The sequence below is a fragment of the Tubulanus polymorphus genome, chromosome 7 (genome assembly GCF_964204645.1).
Source record: "Tubulanus polymorphus chromosome 7, tnTubPoly1.2, whole genome shotgun sequence".
NCBI classification, from domain to species: Eukaryota; Metazoa; Nemertea; class Palaeonemertea; order Tubulaniformes; family Tubulanidae; genus Tubulanus; species Tubulanus polymorphus.
The window spans coordinates 8,952,866-8,972,769 of NC_134031.1; the positions used below are offsets into that span (position 1 = coordinate 8,952,866).

A 19,904-nucleotide genomic window follows, 5' to 3' on the forward strand; every position below is an offset into this window, starting at 1 on the left:
AATTTCGTAGGGTACAGGCAGGCGCGGCAGGGAAACTATTTTATATTTTCAAAAAAATATTTTTCACAATATGAAAAAATATTCAAATAAAATTCATATGATGTCACATATCACAGGGTGTTGAGTCTTGTTTAGCAAAGCTATATTCTGTCCTATTCTCGAAGAATGGTCGACATCGGAAATCCGGAACAGAGCGAAAGAGTAACGAGCGAACTATCAGTTTGGAATACCAAAACTGGAACTGACTTTATTTTTACACATAGCTATTTATATAACACAGATTCAGACAGGTTGAGACATGGAAAATGATACAAAAACAAAGGTGACGAGTAGTGACATGACAGTGAGACAAACAACAATTAACACATTCTGACACAGACAAACAGTCTCAGAGGACAATGAGTAATAAGATGGAGAAATAAAACAATAAAGAAATACGAAATATAGATGAAATATGTATAACAATTATCAGTGATATTTAGTGTTGTTAAACTTGGAAACGAAACCTTTTCCAATGTATGGCCTCGGAAGCTAAAACCGGGGCGTAGTATTAGATCGTTTTAAATCCTGGAATTTACCACTACAATATTCAGACCTCGACCTATACCTATAGTTGGCTGCTTAGTATTTTCAGGTCACAAGAAATTACAATTCATTACAAATTCTATCAACAGAAAACACAGCGCTCATCTTCTGCTACGACGATTATTCAGCCTGTTATCATACCAAACGTGCACGCGCCAAGCAGCGCTACAGCATCACCATATAGTAGTCTGTATGAGCGAGCGTGTGTTTGTGTGTGCAACAGTCTAATGTTTATTAGCACTCTTGCGCAAGAGGAGGCCTTGTGTAGTGAACGTTCGCTTCACTTCAATCTCAATCACCAATCATTGGGTATTAAAATGAAACAATACCTATGGCGATATGTGTAAACAATTTTCCCGCCAAAAACAGTTTTTCATCAAATTTAAACAAAGTTGACTATGTCATCGACGGAGGTTCGCCATGTCTTCAATCGCATCGATTATACGACGTTTAACCCGAGAACCAATGAAAAAAATGCTCACATATAAACAACGTACCGCGATTTTACATGAATTGGCTCAATGCCAACCTCATACTGCTGACAAAGGTAAACCAAAAAGAATGTTAAAATGCAGGCGGACGCCTGTTTTGAACACGCACCCTACTGCAGGTCAGTCCAGTACGTTAACCGCTGCGCTACCGGGTCTGTTCACTTGACGGCTCGTAGAGCTATTTTATGTTAGAATTCAATGTAGCTTAGATATTAGGTTCACGCCTACATAAATTCTTGTTTGCTCTTCTGACCTGGTAAAATTCTTTTTCGTGATATTGATTCATAATAAATTACTATATGCAAATTTGATGTGATCAGACGCTGAGTTATATTTCTCTCTGAATTGAAAATTACGTTTAGCTATATAAGCTGTTAGTAATCGAATCTGAGAGGAGATACATGTTATGAAATAGATCTGTCTGGAAAGTGGAAAAGAAATATTCATGAGAATTACAAAACAGTTTCTGCGAAGCAGCAGAAACCCAAATAAATAAGCAACAGATTCCCACGAAATTCAATAGGGTTAGAGATTTTATTACTGCATTGAATGTTTTGAAAGTTCCGAAGAGAAACTAATCTTTGTTCGGAAGTTATTTTGTACCAAAGCAAGAAAGTTTCATATGCGATTGCAAAATGGACTTCTCTAAAGCGAAAGTTCATAATAAGAATACTATCATTTGGGCTAATCAGCAGGTCTAGCCCTAAGTATGCCCAATTCAAATCCCTGCTTTAGAAGAAGAAACTGCACATGTACATACAGTAATTCCAAAAACAACCATTATTTGACCCATTATTATTTATTATGGTACAAAATAGCTTATTTACAGATGATTTTCATGTATTACAAGTTTGCATTATTTTGGAATGAACAGTGAGGGCTTTCATATGATTAAGGATTTGAAGAGGTTGGCTACCAGTCATGATTTTGACCCCGAAATTCATCCTGACCAACTACTTGAAAGGGTACTTCCAAAATATGGTAAGTGGCAAAATATTTCAAATGTTTCAGCTCATCCTTGTCATCATAAAGCTGATCGCCTAACTTGTCCTAGTGTCAGCTTGTGTCTTGACATAATTTGAAAAATACAACAGCAATTTTTCATATCCAGGACATGACTGAACTGAACGCTCAGCTCAGTTCAGTCATGTTCACACCCCAAATACAGCACAGCCTAGAAGTAACATAACTCATAAGGCGTCTAGTGTTCGTTACAGATTATTCCGTTTTCATTTTTCATAAAACTAGTTACTACCGCGGTTCAAATACAACACGGTTGATAGCAGCTCCCTTCTTTTCGAGTGCAACTTCTTGTATTTTGGATAAAATACATGCAGTAACATTATAAACGCCTAATAGGAGCATTTGAAGTCCATTTCCCTAATTCATAATTTGTATTTACTCTGAACTGTTTAGAATTGCAGTAGTTTCTACGGTACCCCTTGACGTTTCTATTGCTTGGTTTGTTTATCTTTAGTTCTGACACATTGCTTATATTTTCGATCCTGCGAGTTTGTAACTTGTTTTTCTGGTTATTCCACCTGATGATGGCTCTAAGCCAACAGCCGAAACTTTGTGGTTTCAAAATAATAAATTCTATCAGTATAATTTAATTCGAAGTGTGGGATTTCTTCATTTATTCGAAGTTCCATTGCACCCATAGGCGTGCAGCAAAACGCGTAATTCTAAAACGCATACTTGTCCCTAACGAGTGTCAAACACATTTGGAACTAAACGAAAATGAATAACAGAACGCGGTGCGAACAATATAAAAGTAAAAGTTCAGTTTTTTCCAAGGCTGTACTGTACTAAAGAATTTCAAAACAGGGAGATGTTGATTTCTATACAGAATTTTGTCATCTTGTAGCCCAAATCGAAAACTTGTAGCCCAAATCAAACGGAACGCCTCATCTTGGAATAAGTTGGTCTAACTAGTGGAGTCACGCAAGGTAGTATCCTAAGTCGTCTTCTGTTTAATGTCCTGACAGATGACATACACAGTGATCCAAAATATACCAGACCGAGTAAATTTCCAAAACGACCTTAACACTGTTCGACCAAAAAACTTAAGGTTCCGACAAGAAAATCTTGTTCGAATGAAAATAATTGTGTTTGATCGAACAATACGCTTTTTGTTTGAACCAAAACTTTTCTTCATTCTGACAAAAAATGTGTTCGAATAAAAAGCTATGTTATTGTTGAAATGAAAAACTTTTTGTCCCGGCAAAAAAATTTGGTTGTGCGAAAACAATTTTTTCGAACGAATGTTTGAATGAAAACAATTGTTCGATTGAACGAAATACTTAATACTTTTGGTTCGGAGAAAAAACTTTTTACAATATACTAGATATATGAGTTGATATATGAGTTTCTTACGACCACCACGAATTGATCACAGACCGACCATACACTGAAATGCAAGGATAGAACAAGTTCTATTTTCAAGGCAATCGGCGAAAAGTTTTGCATCACATGACTTTGAGACTCGGCGATGATCGAGTCATAGTAGACCTGAGTGCTCTTTAAGATCCAGAGACAAACTAATTGCAATCAGCATTCACATGTGTACTACCGCTGTTCTTACGACGATCTAGTTGGTGGTAAGTGTAAGATGATCTGAGATTGGCTTCAGAATATGAGCCTGCTTGCAGTTTATTGTGTAATACTGGCAAAAACCGTCGTTTCAAGTGTCTCCATTTCTAATGCATGCTCGTCAGAGAAAGTCAGGAAATGGAATGAGTGTGCAGGTGTCATGACATGTGCGTTCAGATGCATGAACATTTGCGGTGCAGTTTGTTTGGTCGTCCTTCATAGCATAGATAATCTTATGTATACATTTATTAAATCAAGTGACTTATCCAAATAAATTAATTCAATGCATCATGATTCATATCATATATATTTCTCTCTTTTTATTAAATCAATAAATCAGAGTTTCATAAGTTAAGTTGACTATTTTGAACTAAAATCTGTGGAACTGGATCAGTGTAAAGCGTTCTTCATTTTTTGTCAATAATGGGGAACCGGCACACCAGCTATCCCGTCAGATGATGCCACCGAGATATCAGATGCACTCGATCAAAATTAGTTCATTTTCAAGTAACTTTGATCTCAATTTTCAGTCTTCCAATCCAACTAAGGGTCCAGGGACACCATGCCCACTGAGAAAGTGGTTTCAACAATCTAACAATTTCAATATTCAATGCCCCCTGGTGACCATACACAAAAATCAATAATCTTGAAACTCATTACAATCATAGAAAATGTAGCAACTACAATTTTGCAATTGATTTTGATAACAATAAATGCCTTGGTACCAATATAATATGGAAATACTAAGTTATCCCACTATTCCACGTCCCCTGGTGACCATATGCAAACCCCAATGACCTTGAAACTCACTACAATCATAGAACATGTCATGAGCTACAATTTTGCAATTGGTTGTGGTAACAATAAATGCCTCGGTACCAATATAATATGGAAAGTTTTTCAACTATTCAACATCCCCTGGTGACCATATAGAATAACAAATGACCTTGAAACTCACCCCAATCATAGACCATGTCATGAGCTACAACTTTGCAATTGACTGTGGTAAGGCATAAAATAAAAAATTCTTTGTTTCCGGTCCCACTTGTATGATTTTTATGGGTAGGTAGGAATGGAATCAAAAAAGAAATTTTTCTGGGTGTTCAACACATCAAAGTAGTATGTCCAGAAAGTCCAAAAGCATGTACAGTAGACCGTCAGTCGACTATCGGATTGTTATTGGTTGCAATCACGATGCGATTGATACAATATGATTTGGCAAAAGAAATTGAAATAATGAGTGCGATTGAAATAGATAAAATTCTCTATCAAACAACAAACTTGATTAAATTAATCGTTATTTACTATTCTTTTTGGGAACAAGCTTGATACCTTTAAACTCTTTGTTGCCTGTTCGTCATGATTAGGTTTTTCATGCTTATAAATTCCTCTAAATCCATAAAAACATCGCCCAAAATCATCGCAACCTAGCTCCTGTCAAACATCTGTCAACAGCCACCAGAGTAAATCACACTAATTACAGCCAAGAACCGATGCGGCTAAAAAGGAGGTCGTGTTTACAAATATTTTCAATTTCAATTCGATTTGTTTTTTTCTCTCATTATGACCTAATAAATAAAGCAAAATAATGAACTGATACTTAAATAAATTATCTTAGATCGGCCTATTGTCAAAAGATTGCACACTGCAAGCATCGTTATTGATATTTTTACAGCAGTGTGTGCTGTTGTAAAGTAAGGCGCCTGAGAGTGTAGGTTGTTCCCCCGGTGACAGCCAGCTGATCAATGTATTGTACTGCACTGCATGCTTGTGGGAAGCACAGCCACGTGTATCTCAGTTCACACTAGCGGCAAACACACTTAGCGTGTCAACTGGCAGAACTTTCTACGATGTTTTTAAATCAAGAAGTCACGTATTATGACAATTCCAATATGAACACAAAAAAGGTTTTACATCAAAAATGATTTTTTGCTTTTAATTTTTCACTGGCCGGATAAAAATTTTATCTTTTTTTACTAAACTTCCATAAAAATGTTTGGGTCGGCACCTTTTTGATTGGGTCGGTCGGGGGACTGGAAACAAAGACTTTTAATTCATGCCTAACAAAATATGCATAGGTACGAATATAATATCGAAATGCTAAGTTATTGTATTATTCAATGCCCCCTGGTGGCCATATATAAAAACCAATGACCTTGAAACTCACCACAATCATAGAACATGTTATGAGCTACAGCTTGGCAATTGATTGTGGTAACACAATATGCTTAGGTACCAATATAATGCGGAAAAACATTTTTCCACCTACGAATGAGTACTGATGACACCAAGATGGCCACCAATTGCATAATAATTGGCTGATCAAAAATACCTGTCTCAGTGATTTAAGATCCCTTTCCATAGAATAGCCACCATAAATTTCAATGAAAGATGACAAACCAATAGGAAGCTACACGACTCAGAATTCGGGCAAAAATTGACATTTTTGGGTATAAAAAAGGTCACACAGGACAGCCATCCTGAGTCCGATCGACCCAATTTCGCTTAAGCTGATGGGCCCTTGGGGGATACAAATAAATGTGAAAGATCAAGATAATTGATCAAAGCGTCTTCAAAATTTCCCTTGAAAACTTTAACAAGAAATTCTAAAAATGGGCTTGCTGGCATGGCTGCCCTGAAAGCTTGCTTAGTGGTTTTGTATTTCTGTAGTAGAATTCATCAAACTATGAACTGTTTACTTTTTGAAGAGCGAAGAGTTCGGTGTTGTCTTACATCGTTACATGAAATTTTACACACGGGACTGGGGATCGAAATGATTTTATTGTAGACGCGGACAAAGTTAGTACAAGCTTTTGGATAGTTGTTATTTGAATATTGAAGTGTCTTAACGAAATCTATCATGTTATCATGTTGATAATTGCTAGATTAGTTGTCAGATTGTGTTGAAATGATTTTGCTAGAATAAATTTACAGCTGAAAGAAACTAGGGGTCCAGGGACATGGGCATGGTTTCAAATGCTCTAACAATTTCAATATTCAACGCCCCCTGGTGACCATATACAAAAACCAAAGACCTTGAAACTAACCACAATCATAGAACATGTCAGCAGCTACGATTTTGTAATCGATTGTGATAACAAAATATGCCTCGTTACCAATTTAACACGTTCACAGCCACCTAGTGGTTTAACGTCCGGTCGCCATTGCCAACGCTAATTTTTTACATTATACAATTTATATACTGCCAGCACTATTTGTACATTGATAGATAAATACACTGATCTATTTTAGTGTAAAAAACCAATGACGAGATAACTCGTCACTGGCACTGGTGAAGAGATTCTCAATTTTTTCTTGTCCCCATTGCCAGTGAAAAGCGTGAAAAATCGAATAAAAATCTAAAAGAATAAAAGTTTTATTTTAAAAATGATATAGAATGATTTTAGTCGTTATATTCTCTCTTAATATTGGCCGGAAAAGAAGCTAAAATGCATTGCTTTCTGAAGATTTTTTAGAAAAAATTTCAAGTGTGCACCAGACTTGAGTTACCCCCATAAATAATATCTTAGTCTCTCCATACTGCCAGACAATTATTATCTGGTTTCTCGCCTCTGCCAGGTCATTCATAACGCTGTAAAATGACATTGAATCGATGACGATATAACTCGTCATGGCAAACTGCGGCGCACCCACCATGAAGATTTAGCTCGTCAGCGGCAGCGAACGTGTTAATATGGAAATACTAAGTTATTCTACTATTTAATGCCCCCTGGTGACCATATTTAAAACCCAATAACCTTGTTACTCACCATAATCATAGACCATGTCATGAGCTACAACTTGATTGTGGTAAGAAAATATGCATTGGAACATATTTTGTTATCATGACCAATTGCAAAGTTGTAGCTCATAAAATGTTCAATGATTATGGTGAGTTTCAAGGTCATTGGGCTTCGCATATGGTCACCAGGGGGTGTTGAATAGTAGAATAACTTAATTCAAGTTATGCTACTATTCAACGCCCCCTGGTGACCATATTCAAAACCTAATGTCCTTGACTCACCACAATCATGGTCATGAGCTACAACTTTGCAATTGGTCATGATAACAAAATATGCCTAGGTACCAATCTAATAAGGAAATACTAAGTTAGTCTACTATTCAACGCCCCCTAGTGACCAAATAGAAAAACTAATGTCCTTGAAACTCACCACAATCATAGACGATGTCATGAGCTACAACTTTGCAATTGATTGTGGTAACATAACATGCATTGGTACAAATATGATATAGAAATACTAAGATATTGTATTATTCAACGCCCCCTGGTGGCTATATACAAAAACCAATGACCTTGAAACTCAACACAATCATAGAACACGTTATAAGCTATAACTTTCTACTTCATTGTGGTTACAATATATGCTTAGGTATCAATATAATGTCAAAAACTTTTTCCCAACTACGAATGAGTACTGATGACACCAAAATGGCCACCAATTGCGCCATAATTGGCTGATCAAAAATACCTGTCCCGGGTATAAAACATCCCTTTCCAAAGAATACCCATCAGCAATTGCAATGAGAAATGGCAAACCAGTAGGAAGCTACAGGACTTCTAGCCATCTTGAGTCCGATCGACCCAATTTTTGTTATGCTGACGGGCCCTGGGGGGATACAAATATATACGAAGCATCGAGGTAATTGATCAAAGCGTCTTCAAAATTTCCCTCAAGTTCAAAAACGTGTAAAAAGTGCTGATTTTGGTGAACAACAATGGCTGCCAGTCTTGAATCTGAGAGGGCCAGTTTTTGGGCTGAAGATGTGTCTAGGGTAGATACATGTGTAACCCAAATATCAAGACATTACATTGAAGCGTCTTCAAAACTTCCCAAAATAACTGGATTCCGTCTATGGACGGACGGACGGATGGACGACGGACGAAAAGCAATAGCCCGCTGGGACTCGAGTGACTTCAGGTGAAGAGAAGCGAACACAACAAGAGGCCCATGGGCCTTGAAGCATTGGTCGATTATACTGTGGTATTAAGTGGTTATAATGTTTTACATCTGCCGGCAAATCTTCTATGACGATGTTGATTGGGAGGACCACAGACTTAAAGGTCTATTTGTCTAGTACGATTTTATTCCTGAAAATGAATTTATTTTCTGCCGAACGATTTAGCCTAGGCTATTTGTACTGTTAAGCCTCATTAATGCGATTCTGTTAAAAAGACGAAACTAGTTTATTCTGATTTCCATCATGTCCCAGCTAAGATATTTATATCAATCAAGATTTGGATACAAAAACCCATTTTTACGCATGAACTGTTAGGCCCCACTGAATAATGAAAACAAAAACCGAACGATTTTTCTGAATGCAATTGCAAGACCCTCTGATCTTAGAGCTCCAAGCTCTGATGCATGTACGCATGCAAAACATCGCAGAGAGCGATGCCGGCGTTGGTGTCACTGAGGCCGGCTGATGATTGTTTGTTTGTCTTTTTGTTTGTTTGGCTTTACGTACGTCGTTTGGATCTTGGTTTCCCAAGACTATTATTGGATTGTTCATTTAACCTCACAACGGTACGGCCTTTGAAGTGTTGCCCGCACACTGTTCGCAGCCAGCAGGACTCGAACCCACTTGTCACTCAGCGTTGATAGTGGATTCAACAGCATCCCGCCTTATCTCACTGAGCTACCGAGGCAGCTCGATTCAATTCCAAAAAAACTACAGCAGCGGCAAATAACCATCCCAATATTAATTCAATCACTGTTGTTTAACGCATGGAAAAGATAATAAAAGGTATTTTTTCCCGGCACGCATTACAAAGCGAATCTCTGCCGAGTGCGTAAGAGGGTGCTACCGCCTTCTGAGTGCGCAGCAGGCGGGTAGGGCGTCCTAAAGTGAAAACTTATATTAGAATATAGCCGAATCGAATTTTACAATGTCAGTCAACTGATTGATGATACAACATGGTTGTTCTCGGCGTACTTAACAATGATATTTTCCTCCAATAAACAACCCTGGTAAAATTGAATAAAATGGTCTATCTTTATTGGTGATATCGTATCATGGTGGTAGCCTACTGTTTACCGTTTGATGTTTCGTGTCATCATGAAATGGTTTTAACTTTAGTAAAGGCGTTCCCGCACGATCACATACGGGTTTCAGTCACGAGTAGGCTGTCGTTCCACTGCTCTAGAAATACGTATTCTGACGCTGAGAATGAATCCCAAATAATCCCATGGATACTGATAGTTGGAATAACAGTGATATCCAAACACTGTGATATTTATAAACCGGAGGTACATAATTTTATTTTTTCCTATTCAGAAGAGGCTGTTCCCCATTCTTTACTGCCAATGTCAATGCGGACATATCGCTACGCGATTGTTTAACCCGCTCTCATCTACCAGATAATGAACGAGAAAAATGCGATCGAATAATTTTTTGGACGATTAAATCAGAAATCTGGCGACGCTATGTTGTGGGGAATAATTGAAACATTTTTTTAGTCATTTTCAGCTGTTTCTAATGTTTTACGTGAACGGAGTGACAATTTGAAGTTACAATGAAAATGAGAAGAGTTGGCGCTATTTTTTCGTACTACTATTTTCGATCCATTTTACTAGCATTGGCATGACGTCATAGACGTCAACCAATGCTAAAAAGACAGTGTTCATCTTCTCACTGCTATAACAGTTTGAATAATTATTCATGATAAATAAAGTTATTTAATGAAAAAAACTTCTTTCATTTTGACACAGCTTCATTTAAAACGATGTATTCATATATGCGCGCTTGTAGCAGCGCTTAATACATTAGGCTATATATAGCGTGTGACTCACACAACTGTATGGTAGTGTATTATACCTGTGTGTGTAACAGTCTATTGATTAACACACAGCAGCAATCAGGCTGAGGCGCACATCGTTATCAAAACAAACTATTCAATATAATGATACAAGTAATTATTCTTCTAAGAGAATGGACTCGACTTATAAGCCGGATATATGTTAAAATCATGAAATGTAGGTCTAAAAATCGACCTTGACTTATACGCCGCGTAGACTTATACGGCGGTTTTTACGGTAATACATAATCCTAATATCATCTCGACAATTTTCAATTACTGGTCCGACAATTTAAGCATAATATCATGCAATTCGTTGGTTGATAGGACAGGCTTTTTAATGAACGTACGGGTGGTGTGGTCAAATAAAGTAAGTACAAAGATCGAACGAGGAGGAGGGGAACATTTGAAGCAATTAGATTTATTTCACCGCCAGTTAAAATATTTTTCGCAAACAAAAATATCAGGATTTGGGATTTATGCACCGAGGAGGTGTGCTCATGACTAACACACCCGTGCGCTCAACAACAAAACCGTCCATTGGATAGGTATTCAGCTAGTATGTATATATTGAAAACTAGAAAAACTTCAAACATGTGGTTGGTTCTATTACAGTAGGTTTGAATGAAAAAGATTGTTTTTCATTAGACTGCTGGCTGAGACAATCTGTTCTACAAACATTAACAAGAACCCTGATAAACCATCCTTTGCTTTACAATTGTCAAGTAAAGACATGCTGAAAAGTCAATTGATGATAATGAGCCCCAAAGGGCACCACACTTTTCACATTCGCTTTTCATAAATCAAATGATGTGCCCTGTGGGTTACATATTTGTCAAAACACACTCCCAGATCAATAGACGTGTTTTATATATGTAATAACAGAGACACTGGGGCTGACAAGAACGAATACCTCAGATCAATCTCTATCGATAGTTTAATGAACAATCTAAATTTAGAATAAAATAAAATTGAATTTGATGAATGTTAACTTTTTAACTCAATAAACTAAAATTGACTTGGATTTGATATTTTTTGCGAAACAAAATTTTATTGAATTTGCAATTCGTGTACATGGCTAATTTGCATATCAATGTCATCTATCCGAGAAATTTTTCCAGAACAATTATCAAGTTTATTTGCTCTGTTGTAAACTGAAGTCCGATTTGCTACTATAGAATTTCATTGTAGTCTCGTTTAGCATTAGTACTGTAGGATTTGTACCCCTTCATTGAACCCCTCTATGCTTGACCGTTACTAAGTCTCTAGCGCATTATATGTACAGTATATATTGAATATCTCGCAGTTAAGCATTGGTCATTTTCATAGAAACTCGCTCTTGGAGGAGCTACAGTAATTGTAAGTTACGAATTTCAAGATATGCTGTGGATTAGTTTTTCTCTTGATTCTCTTGATAACTTCAATTGATTACTTATATATATTTCTATTTTCATATTTGTAGCAAACCAGCATTATATGATATAGTACAGCATCGTTAGTTGTTTGAATAAAACACGCAGAGTTTGAGAGTAGCTATGATCGTCGTTTTGTAGATTTTTTCGAGGAATCGTTTCGTCGATTTGGAACATTGTACAAGTCTTGCTGGTTGGCTAACTCGTGCTATTGATGCTGCAGATTCAGTTCGCGTATCGGTGCCCGTCGAACCGGCAAAGCAACGTATCGCTGAAGTTTGCAAAATTTGCAGACTGCTCATGACAAGTTCATGTCTGTGCTTGAGGGCATCGGATGCAGTGTTATTTCGATAAAGCTATGGTTGCTTTAGAAAAGTTAGATAATTTTGCTAAAAGAAACTTGTCTTGAGATCCGAATGCACTCGTTTTCCAAGCGTCGTCTATATCTTCCGTGTCGCACCCAGTTCCAGAGGATCTTTCGGAGAATGTCGTGATGAATGCTGTAAACAACTCGTCGCCTAGGACTATTGATACGGAATCGAGGATTTGGTCGAAGGTGTTGAAACTATAGTATATGTGGAATCATCAACCTCACTGGAAGAAGCCGTTATCATGATTGAGATCGATCGAGATTTACCGAAAGTTGGTCTCCCGATTCAACGGTTCACCGCTTGTCTGGCAGACGTTCATTGAGCAGTTTTATGTGCAAGTACATAATCATCCCGGGATCCAAGATTCCAGACATCAGGACCTTCTGCAGTCGCATGTACAAGGTGAAGCCAGAGAGCTCATTCAAGGTCTTGGGTTTAGTGGTTGTAATTATGCACGTTCCGAAGTTTGTGTTTGGACACAGAGTACACGAAGCTTGGGCTAATAATGAATGAATTACGAACGGACCACCCACAAATTCATATGATTCAATATCATTACGTTCGTTTATATCATCACATTAGTGTGAGAGATTGCTTAATTACTCTAAAACAAATGAATTATCTTTCTGAAATTGACAGTAGTGATTTACTACAGAAAGTTGTAAAACGTATCCTGATTGACAAATGTCAATGGAACGAATTCATTAGGCGCTATATCTTGACAACGAGGTCCTACATTGTTTGACCTAGAAAGTTGGCTCAAAGATTGTGTTGACGCTGACTTTGGTCCATTCTCATTACAACAAAATAAGTTTAAACTTAAGCGTAATATTTCTTCTAGTAATGCTGTGGCCGAGTCTAGCGATTCCATTGGGTTCGAATCCCTGCGACAGAGCATGTCAGAGGTGTTGAAAAGACAGAACAAGGTGCCCATGGGCACTGATAGATTCAGCGCAGAAGTTAGTGAATTGAAGGAGTTAATAATATCCACAATAGACCATACATTGTTTAGTAAGGTGCTCTATCAGCTTATACTTGACATAAAAGGAAATGCATGTTATGAAATTATAAGGTAATTAGATTTTAAATGACAAACAGTTGAATCATTTCAAGGAAGAGAAGGTAAATATGTAACCCATTTATAGTAGGCCTAATAGATTTTGAAATGATATACATACAATCATTATAAATTATAAAGCTCTTAATAAATTCTAAGGTTTCGTTAAATCAAAAGCATCTCAAATGTCATATTCATACTTTTGTTGCTGAAGCTGAAATCAAATCTAGCTGTATCGGGAGATGAGAAAGTATTCCATAGAAACTCCGGATTTTCAGGATTCAAAGCCAAGACCTAAGGCTAAAAAGTTGATACCTTGTCTCTCCACTCATTGCTGAGCTTAATAGTTGACACAGCCAGCCACATGTTTACCTTGTACATTACTTTTTTAAAACCATGATCAATGATATTTTACTATATCAGACCCGGCAGTTTAGAAATGAACTGATAAAGTTTATAACATTCTACAACTAAAGAGATTCTTTCTGTCTGGTTGGTTTAATCAAGTTCAGCTTTTTGATGAATTGTCAATTAATTTTTATGTGACAGTGCACCAGCTCGACATGAACACTATGTACGTGTGAGCGGTATCTATTCGCCAGACAGAAGCGACAGTCAACCTGCCCTTATAGTGTCATTGGGGAGGCAGCTTACAGTACGCCATATGAGAGAAGGCGCGGATCGCGGCTACCCTATTACGTAACCGTCTCAATAAAACCATAGCGTCAAGCAATAGTGCAAGCAAGTTGCCGAGGCCAATAGGACGGTTCCCATGGGCAGGAATGTAGCGAGCCTGCCATGGCGAGATGGCGAGTTCGAATTCAACTATATACTACACAATATTGGTCGACATGTATGGTGTTTTTAATACGAATTAGAATTGTTTAAAATTCATCTGCATATTGATACAAACGTTTTTTTCGTCAAGATAATCCCGAGCGTGTGCATAATTAATTTTTGCTCAAATATTTCCTAACAAATCTTTTTTTATTAACAGAATATCCTTTATCTAGATTAAAGGCTTCGTTGATTTTGGTGAGCTTCACATGTTACTAAAACGAGGGCGCTATTATAACAGCTCCGCAGTAAATACTGCAAACGACTCCGCGCATCGACATGAAATTTTCAGCACAGCAAATGAAAAATCATCGTCAATTTTATTTCTTCTTTTGTAGTTTTCTCATTGGAGAATTTTATATGTTGAATCAGTAATATATAAAAAGCCTACTTGTAAATTCGACAGCAAATGTTGTACCATTCTGCTCGTGATGTTTACGTTAGTAGATCAAGATGACGTCACACTACATCGCTAAAATCCCCAAAAATGGCATAAAATTGCTAATTCACCCAATTTAGGCTTCAACAACAGTCTTCAAAAGCAGTTGCCACTTAGCTGCCGTTATAACAGCCAACTAAATGCAGACCTTAGCCCGTGAATCATTTCACACTCGGAGGAGATAGCGGTCAACACGAATTCAGCACTCCGTTTAATACTATTAGATTCAGCTGCGCTGTGCTTGTTGATAATCAACAAAACATGATTGTTAATTACTACTGACTGTTGACAGCATTCCACTGCTGTTTAATTTACCTCAGAATTCTATTCAAGAATGTACTTATGCAGCTGTCAATCTGCTGTCTGTACCCACCACCAGATATCACGATGACAGGATATCACCATGATCAAATTTGACAGCAGTCCAGGTAACACCGGACCTAGACAGAAGCAACTATGGTTTCCAGACACTATCACTAGACCATGGGGTAAAATTTGGTTTCAATTAGCCTAATTGGATTTTCAATAGTTAGATCACAAGTTGCAAAGTTGATAGCCTTCAATCCAATCTATAATAAATACATCAACTTTGTTAAAATCAGGTTTCTTATTTTTAAAAAGATGTTAAAAATGCCTCACTTACAAGCTACGTCAATACCAGACCAATTCCTCAACTAACAATCGGATAACGCTATCTATCTTCAGTCATCAAGCAAAAAATATTGCTGGTGCTAAGTGGCAGAACGGATTGCAATAAGAATTTAAGTCTAGTTTTGGGGAAAGTATTTGAAACGAATCAATCAGCAAATATATATTTAGCTATCATAGCATTTAAATTTGGGGGTTATTCAGCATATAAGAACTCAATGATGCCAACTCAAATGTTAGACTCACCTTCCTAAATCACGCTGCAAGTCTGTAAGGTACTGTTGACACTGTGATGTATAGTTTAACTGGCTTTCAATGAAGTCGTTGAGACAACGCAAATGGCTGGTCTAGAAAAAAAATCTAAATTATCTTATCTAAATAATGCAATAATATAGGGTTTCATAAAGATCACCTAGTAGAAATCAGGAAAATTTCATAGTAGAGCAAAATGAAAAACAATATACTAAAATGAAAATGTTCATACGTACATGTGTACTGCTAATCCCTTCCAGTAATAGTTTAGTAACTTCAGCTTGTCGATCAAATTCAAGCTGGCAGGACTTCTCTTCCTTCTCTGCCTAGAAAAATAACAAGAAAATTAATTTTAATAAATCATTTGACGCCTGCAAAAAATGGAGAATTTTTGGGATAAACTAATGTGGGATTGCAAATTTAAAATGGAAGTTTTAAGAAATTTGGGAAATTGTGAGATTTGGCGATGGGGTAGGTGATATAGGTCGAGGGCCAGGCTAATTAGCCCATCGACGCTGCCACTCGATCCTCTTGATTCTGGGTTGAAGTAGACATTGAAATAGTAATAGGCTTGTTTATGTTATTCTGTATGAATTGCGCATCTGTTTTGTATGTTGTATTTTCTTATTTTGAAATTTGTAAGTGTATTGAATTTGGGAATCTTATATGTAATGTTTAAACCTCAACAATAGAACATCAGATATTGAAATCCTAAAACAAATCACTACAGATCACGAGCAGTGGAGAAATAAAGTACACAACATCTTGGCGCAGCGGCGCTTGCTGATGTAACTGATGATGATGATATGTTTAACATTAAGATCAATAAAGAATTGAATTGAATTATCACCTAATACACGTGCCATCAGAGGAAGTGGAGCCGTATACGACAGCTATGCAATTATAAATTACTAATCGGGATCGTTCTCATGAAACCGGCATACCCGGCCCTTATATCGAACATATTTTCTAAAACATTTGAATATTGAAATTATATGTTTACACATTTTTATCTTGACCACTTGTAGCCGCTGATAAATTTCACACCGGCCCTACGCAGATTGTAGACAGCTTCGTCATTCCACGAGCATTCCTATGCCAGGGTCTTACTTTTATATCAGACTTCCGCATCGTGTATAAATCCGCCATTTTACCAAATAATCCGATTTACTAATCAATTCTATTCATGCCTGCCGCTTCTGATATCATCATACATCCATTACTATTACAATGCATCTTCTCATTATATTCAATGCAATATAATATTTCGACGTTCAAATATGGCTTATTATATAATCACATGAAGACATTCTACATCTTTGTCAATAATGATTTGCCAAATAGTTTTTGTGTACATATAGACCTGTGACGTTTTGCACATCGATTTACGGTTGTGGTTTGTAAAATGAAGCTGAATGATTAACATTGTTAAGGTTTCATAATGGTAATGTTTTATAAGGCGTAAAAAAACTGACACATTCAATTCAAATATCACAAATATCTTCCAAAATTCAGAACAAGGGGCCCATGGGCCTTGAAGCATTGGCAGATAATACTGTGGTAAGGTATTAAGTGGTTAATGTATTACATCTACTGGCAAATCTTCTCCGACGATGTTGATTTGGAGGACTACAGTCATGAGGTCAATTTGTGCTAGTACGGTTTTCATTTATGCTGAAAATTAATTTCATTCTGCCTAACGATTTAGTTGCTATTTGTATTGTTCAACCTCATTAATGCGATTCTGTTAAAAAGATGAAACTAGTTTATTCTGATGTTTTCCATCATGTCCCAGCTAAGATATTTATATCAATCAAGATTTGGATACAGAAACCCATTTAATACAACAATTTCGCCTACACGAGATTCGTATCAACGATGTACAACTGTAAGGGTAATCTTGACTGACTGGGGTTTTTTGCATGAACTGTTAGGCCCTACTGAATAATGAAAACAAAAACAAAGATTTTTCTGAATGCAAGATCCTCTGATGCATAATAGGTACGTAGCTCAACCGGTCGAACATACGCATGCAAAATGTCACACAGAGAGCGATGCCGGCGTTGGTGTCACTGAGGCCGGCTGATGATTATTTGTTTGGCTTTACGTCGTTTGGTTTCCCAAGATTCCCTATTGGTTGTTCATTTAACCTCACAACCGGACGGCCTTTGAAGTGTTGCACACAGCCAGCGGGACTCGAACCCAGTTTTTTCTCAGCACTGATAGTGGATTCAACAGCATCGTGCCTTATCTCACTGACACTGAGCTACTGAGGCCGTTAAATTCAGTTCCAAAAAATGTACAACAGCAGAAAATAACCACCACAATATTGCAATTTATGACAAATGTAAATTTAATCTCTATTGTGGTGTTCAACGCATGGAAAAGATAATAACAGTTATTTTTTCCCAGCGTGCATTACAAAGCGAATCTATCTGCCGAGTGCGTACAGGGCTGCTACCATCTCGTGAGTGTGCAGGAGGCGGGTATGGCATCTTACAGAGATGAGAAGGCTGTCTTTTAAAATCCGCAGTCCTTTTCTTGAGTTGCCCATGCGAACCAGCTGAAAATCTTAGAAACTAAAAGCGTTTTCCGACCACAGAGCGATCTTGAACTCATGAACGAGTATTATATTTTAGAAGGTAATGGCTATTTCCAATGTGGCCCATTCGATGACAATCAGCATCTCATGTATTACAGGTCGAGCCCTGAATTATTGCAGTTAAAATGCGCCAATGAATGCACACTAAAGATCATCACACAGGGTATGATATCTGAAAGCGTTCGCAGTAGGCCTACATACATTACTACTGTTGCGGCGCGCGCATGCAACCGATCGATAAAATACATACACATCCCAATTGTAGTGTGCAATGCGATACGCGACGATAAGTTAAACAGGGGCCAAACGCTTTTATGGTTCACCCATTTACCAATCGCGCCAGACCAGCTGAGTGAGACCATCATCTCTCCCCCCCTATATCTTTACATCATTTTTGGACTTTTTGGAAAAATGATTTTTCAAAACTGGAATGCGCAGTTTCCCGCGGATCTGCGGGGAATTCTCACCTCTGATGTTAAAGTGAAAACATATCTTAGAATATGGCCGAACCGATGGAATTTTACAATAAACTCTCAGTCAACTGATTGATGATACATGGTTGTTCTCGGCGTACTTAACAATGATATTTTCCTCCAATAAATAACTCTGGTAAAATTGAATAAAATGATTTATCTTAATTGATGATATAGTATCATGGGTGGTAGCCTACGATTACTGTTTGATGTTTCGTTTCATCATGAAATAGTGTTAATAGTTTTAGTAAATGCATTCCCGCACAATCACATAACTTACCTATACGGGTTTCAGTCATTAGTACAGACCTACCAACCTGACTACTTACCAAATCCTAACAAATTATTTTTAAAAGAGTAACACTGACACCCTTAAGAGTAACATGACCCCAAAGCCCTCATGAAAAGAGTAACAGAGGCACCCTGTGGGGTAATACGACTTAAAACACTTGTTTTATCAATTCCTGTGCATTTTCTATCTACTGCACTTATGTTCTAAGACATTATATCTTGACATGAGGCCATGACTAATAATGGAACACCCAAAAATATTGAATAAATTTTTTTTATTTACTCTTAAGAACCTAAAAAAAAAAATATATTTATATCAAATCTGAAGAAAGAACAGAGTGACTCTCCAGTTAAAAACTTTTAAACGTTAAAACAACTCTATGAGACAGAGTTGCACTGAATAACATTTCTAAACACAAACATTTCTACAGTAGTAACAAACCTTTTCAACGATCGTCATATCATAAGCTATACCATGACATATCGATAAGACGATATGTCAATACCACAGTACATGCAGCGCGCGTGGAATCGACTCTTTTGAGATCTTTTGATGAACGAGTACTTGGTAGTATACGATGAGGAAAAAGTGTACCTGAGTGAATTTTTTTCAGGCGGTTCATCGTCATTTGACTCTGCCGATGAATTATTCCCGAATGATATTTCATCGAACTGCTCCTCAATCGCCTCCGCCATGTTTAAAATCTTTTAAGCTAATTTCCAACTGAAACCGTCCAAAACAGAAACAACCAATTCTATCTATTGACACTTAACGTTACATAAATACATCAGCATTACATAACAATATAACAATTACAATAAGATTAAGAAAAAAAAAACAATACAGAGAAATGAAATATAACATACTAACATAAACCATAATGGATAGCTAGTAGACTGGTTGCCTGTCCAAATCAATAGAGACCGATAACCAGTCTAGGTAGCGGGTAGCGAGTTTAATGAATCACACTACGATCGCAACCGTATTCGTTACAAAGACATGTAAAATACGCTAATGCAATAAATTTCTAGTAATT

General features: G+C 37.1%; 1 protein-coding gene across 1 annotated transcript in view; it reads right to left on the minus strand.

Moving 5' to 3' along the window:
• The window catches only part of LOC141909048 (endophilin-B1-like), an 82,656-nt gene that overhangs the window by 16,471 nt on the left and 46,281 nt on the right, over positions 1 to 19,904 (minus strand). The window contains exons 7-8 of the mRNA XM_074799380.1: positions 15,738 to 15,827; positions 15,496 to 15,596 (exon numbers count right to left, since the gene is read on the minus strand). Coding sequence (XP_074655481.1) covers positions 15,496 to 15,596; positions 15,738 to 15,827 — 191 coding nt within the window. The remainder of the gene's footprint in view (positions 1 to 15,495; positions 15,597 to 15,737; positions 15,828 to 19,904) is intronic.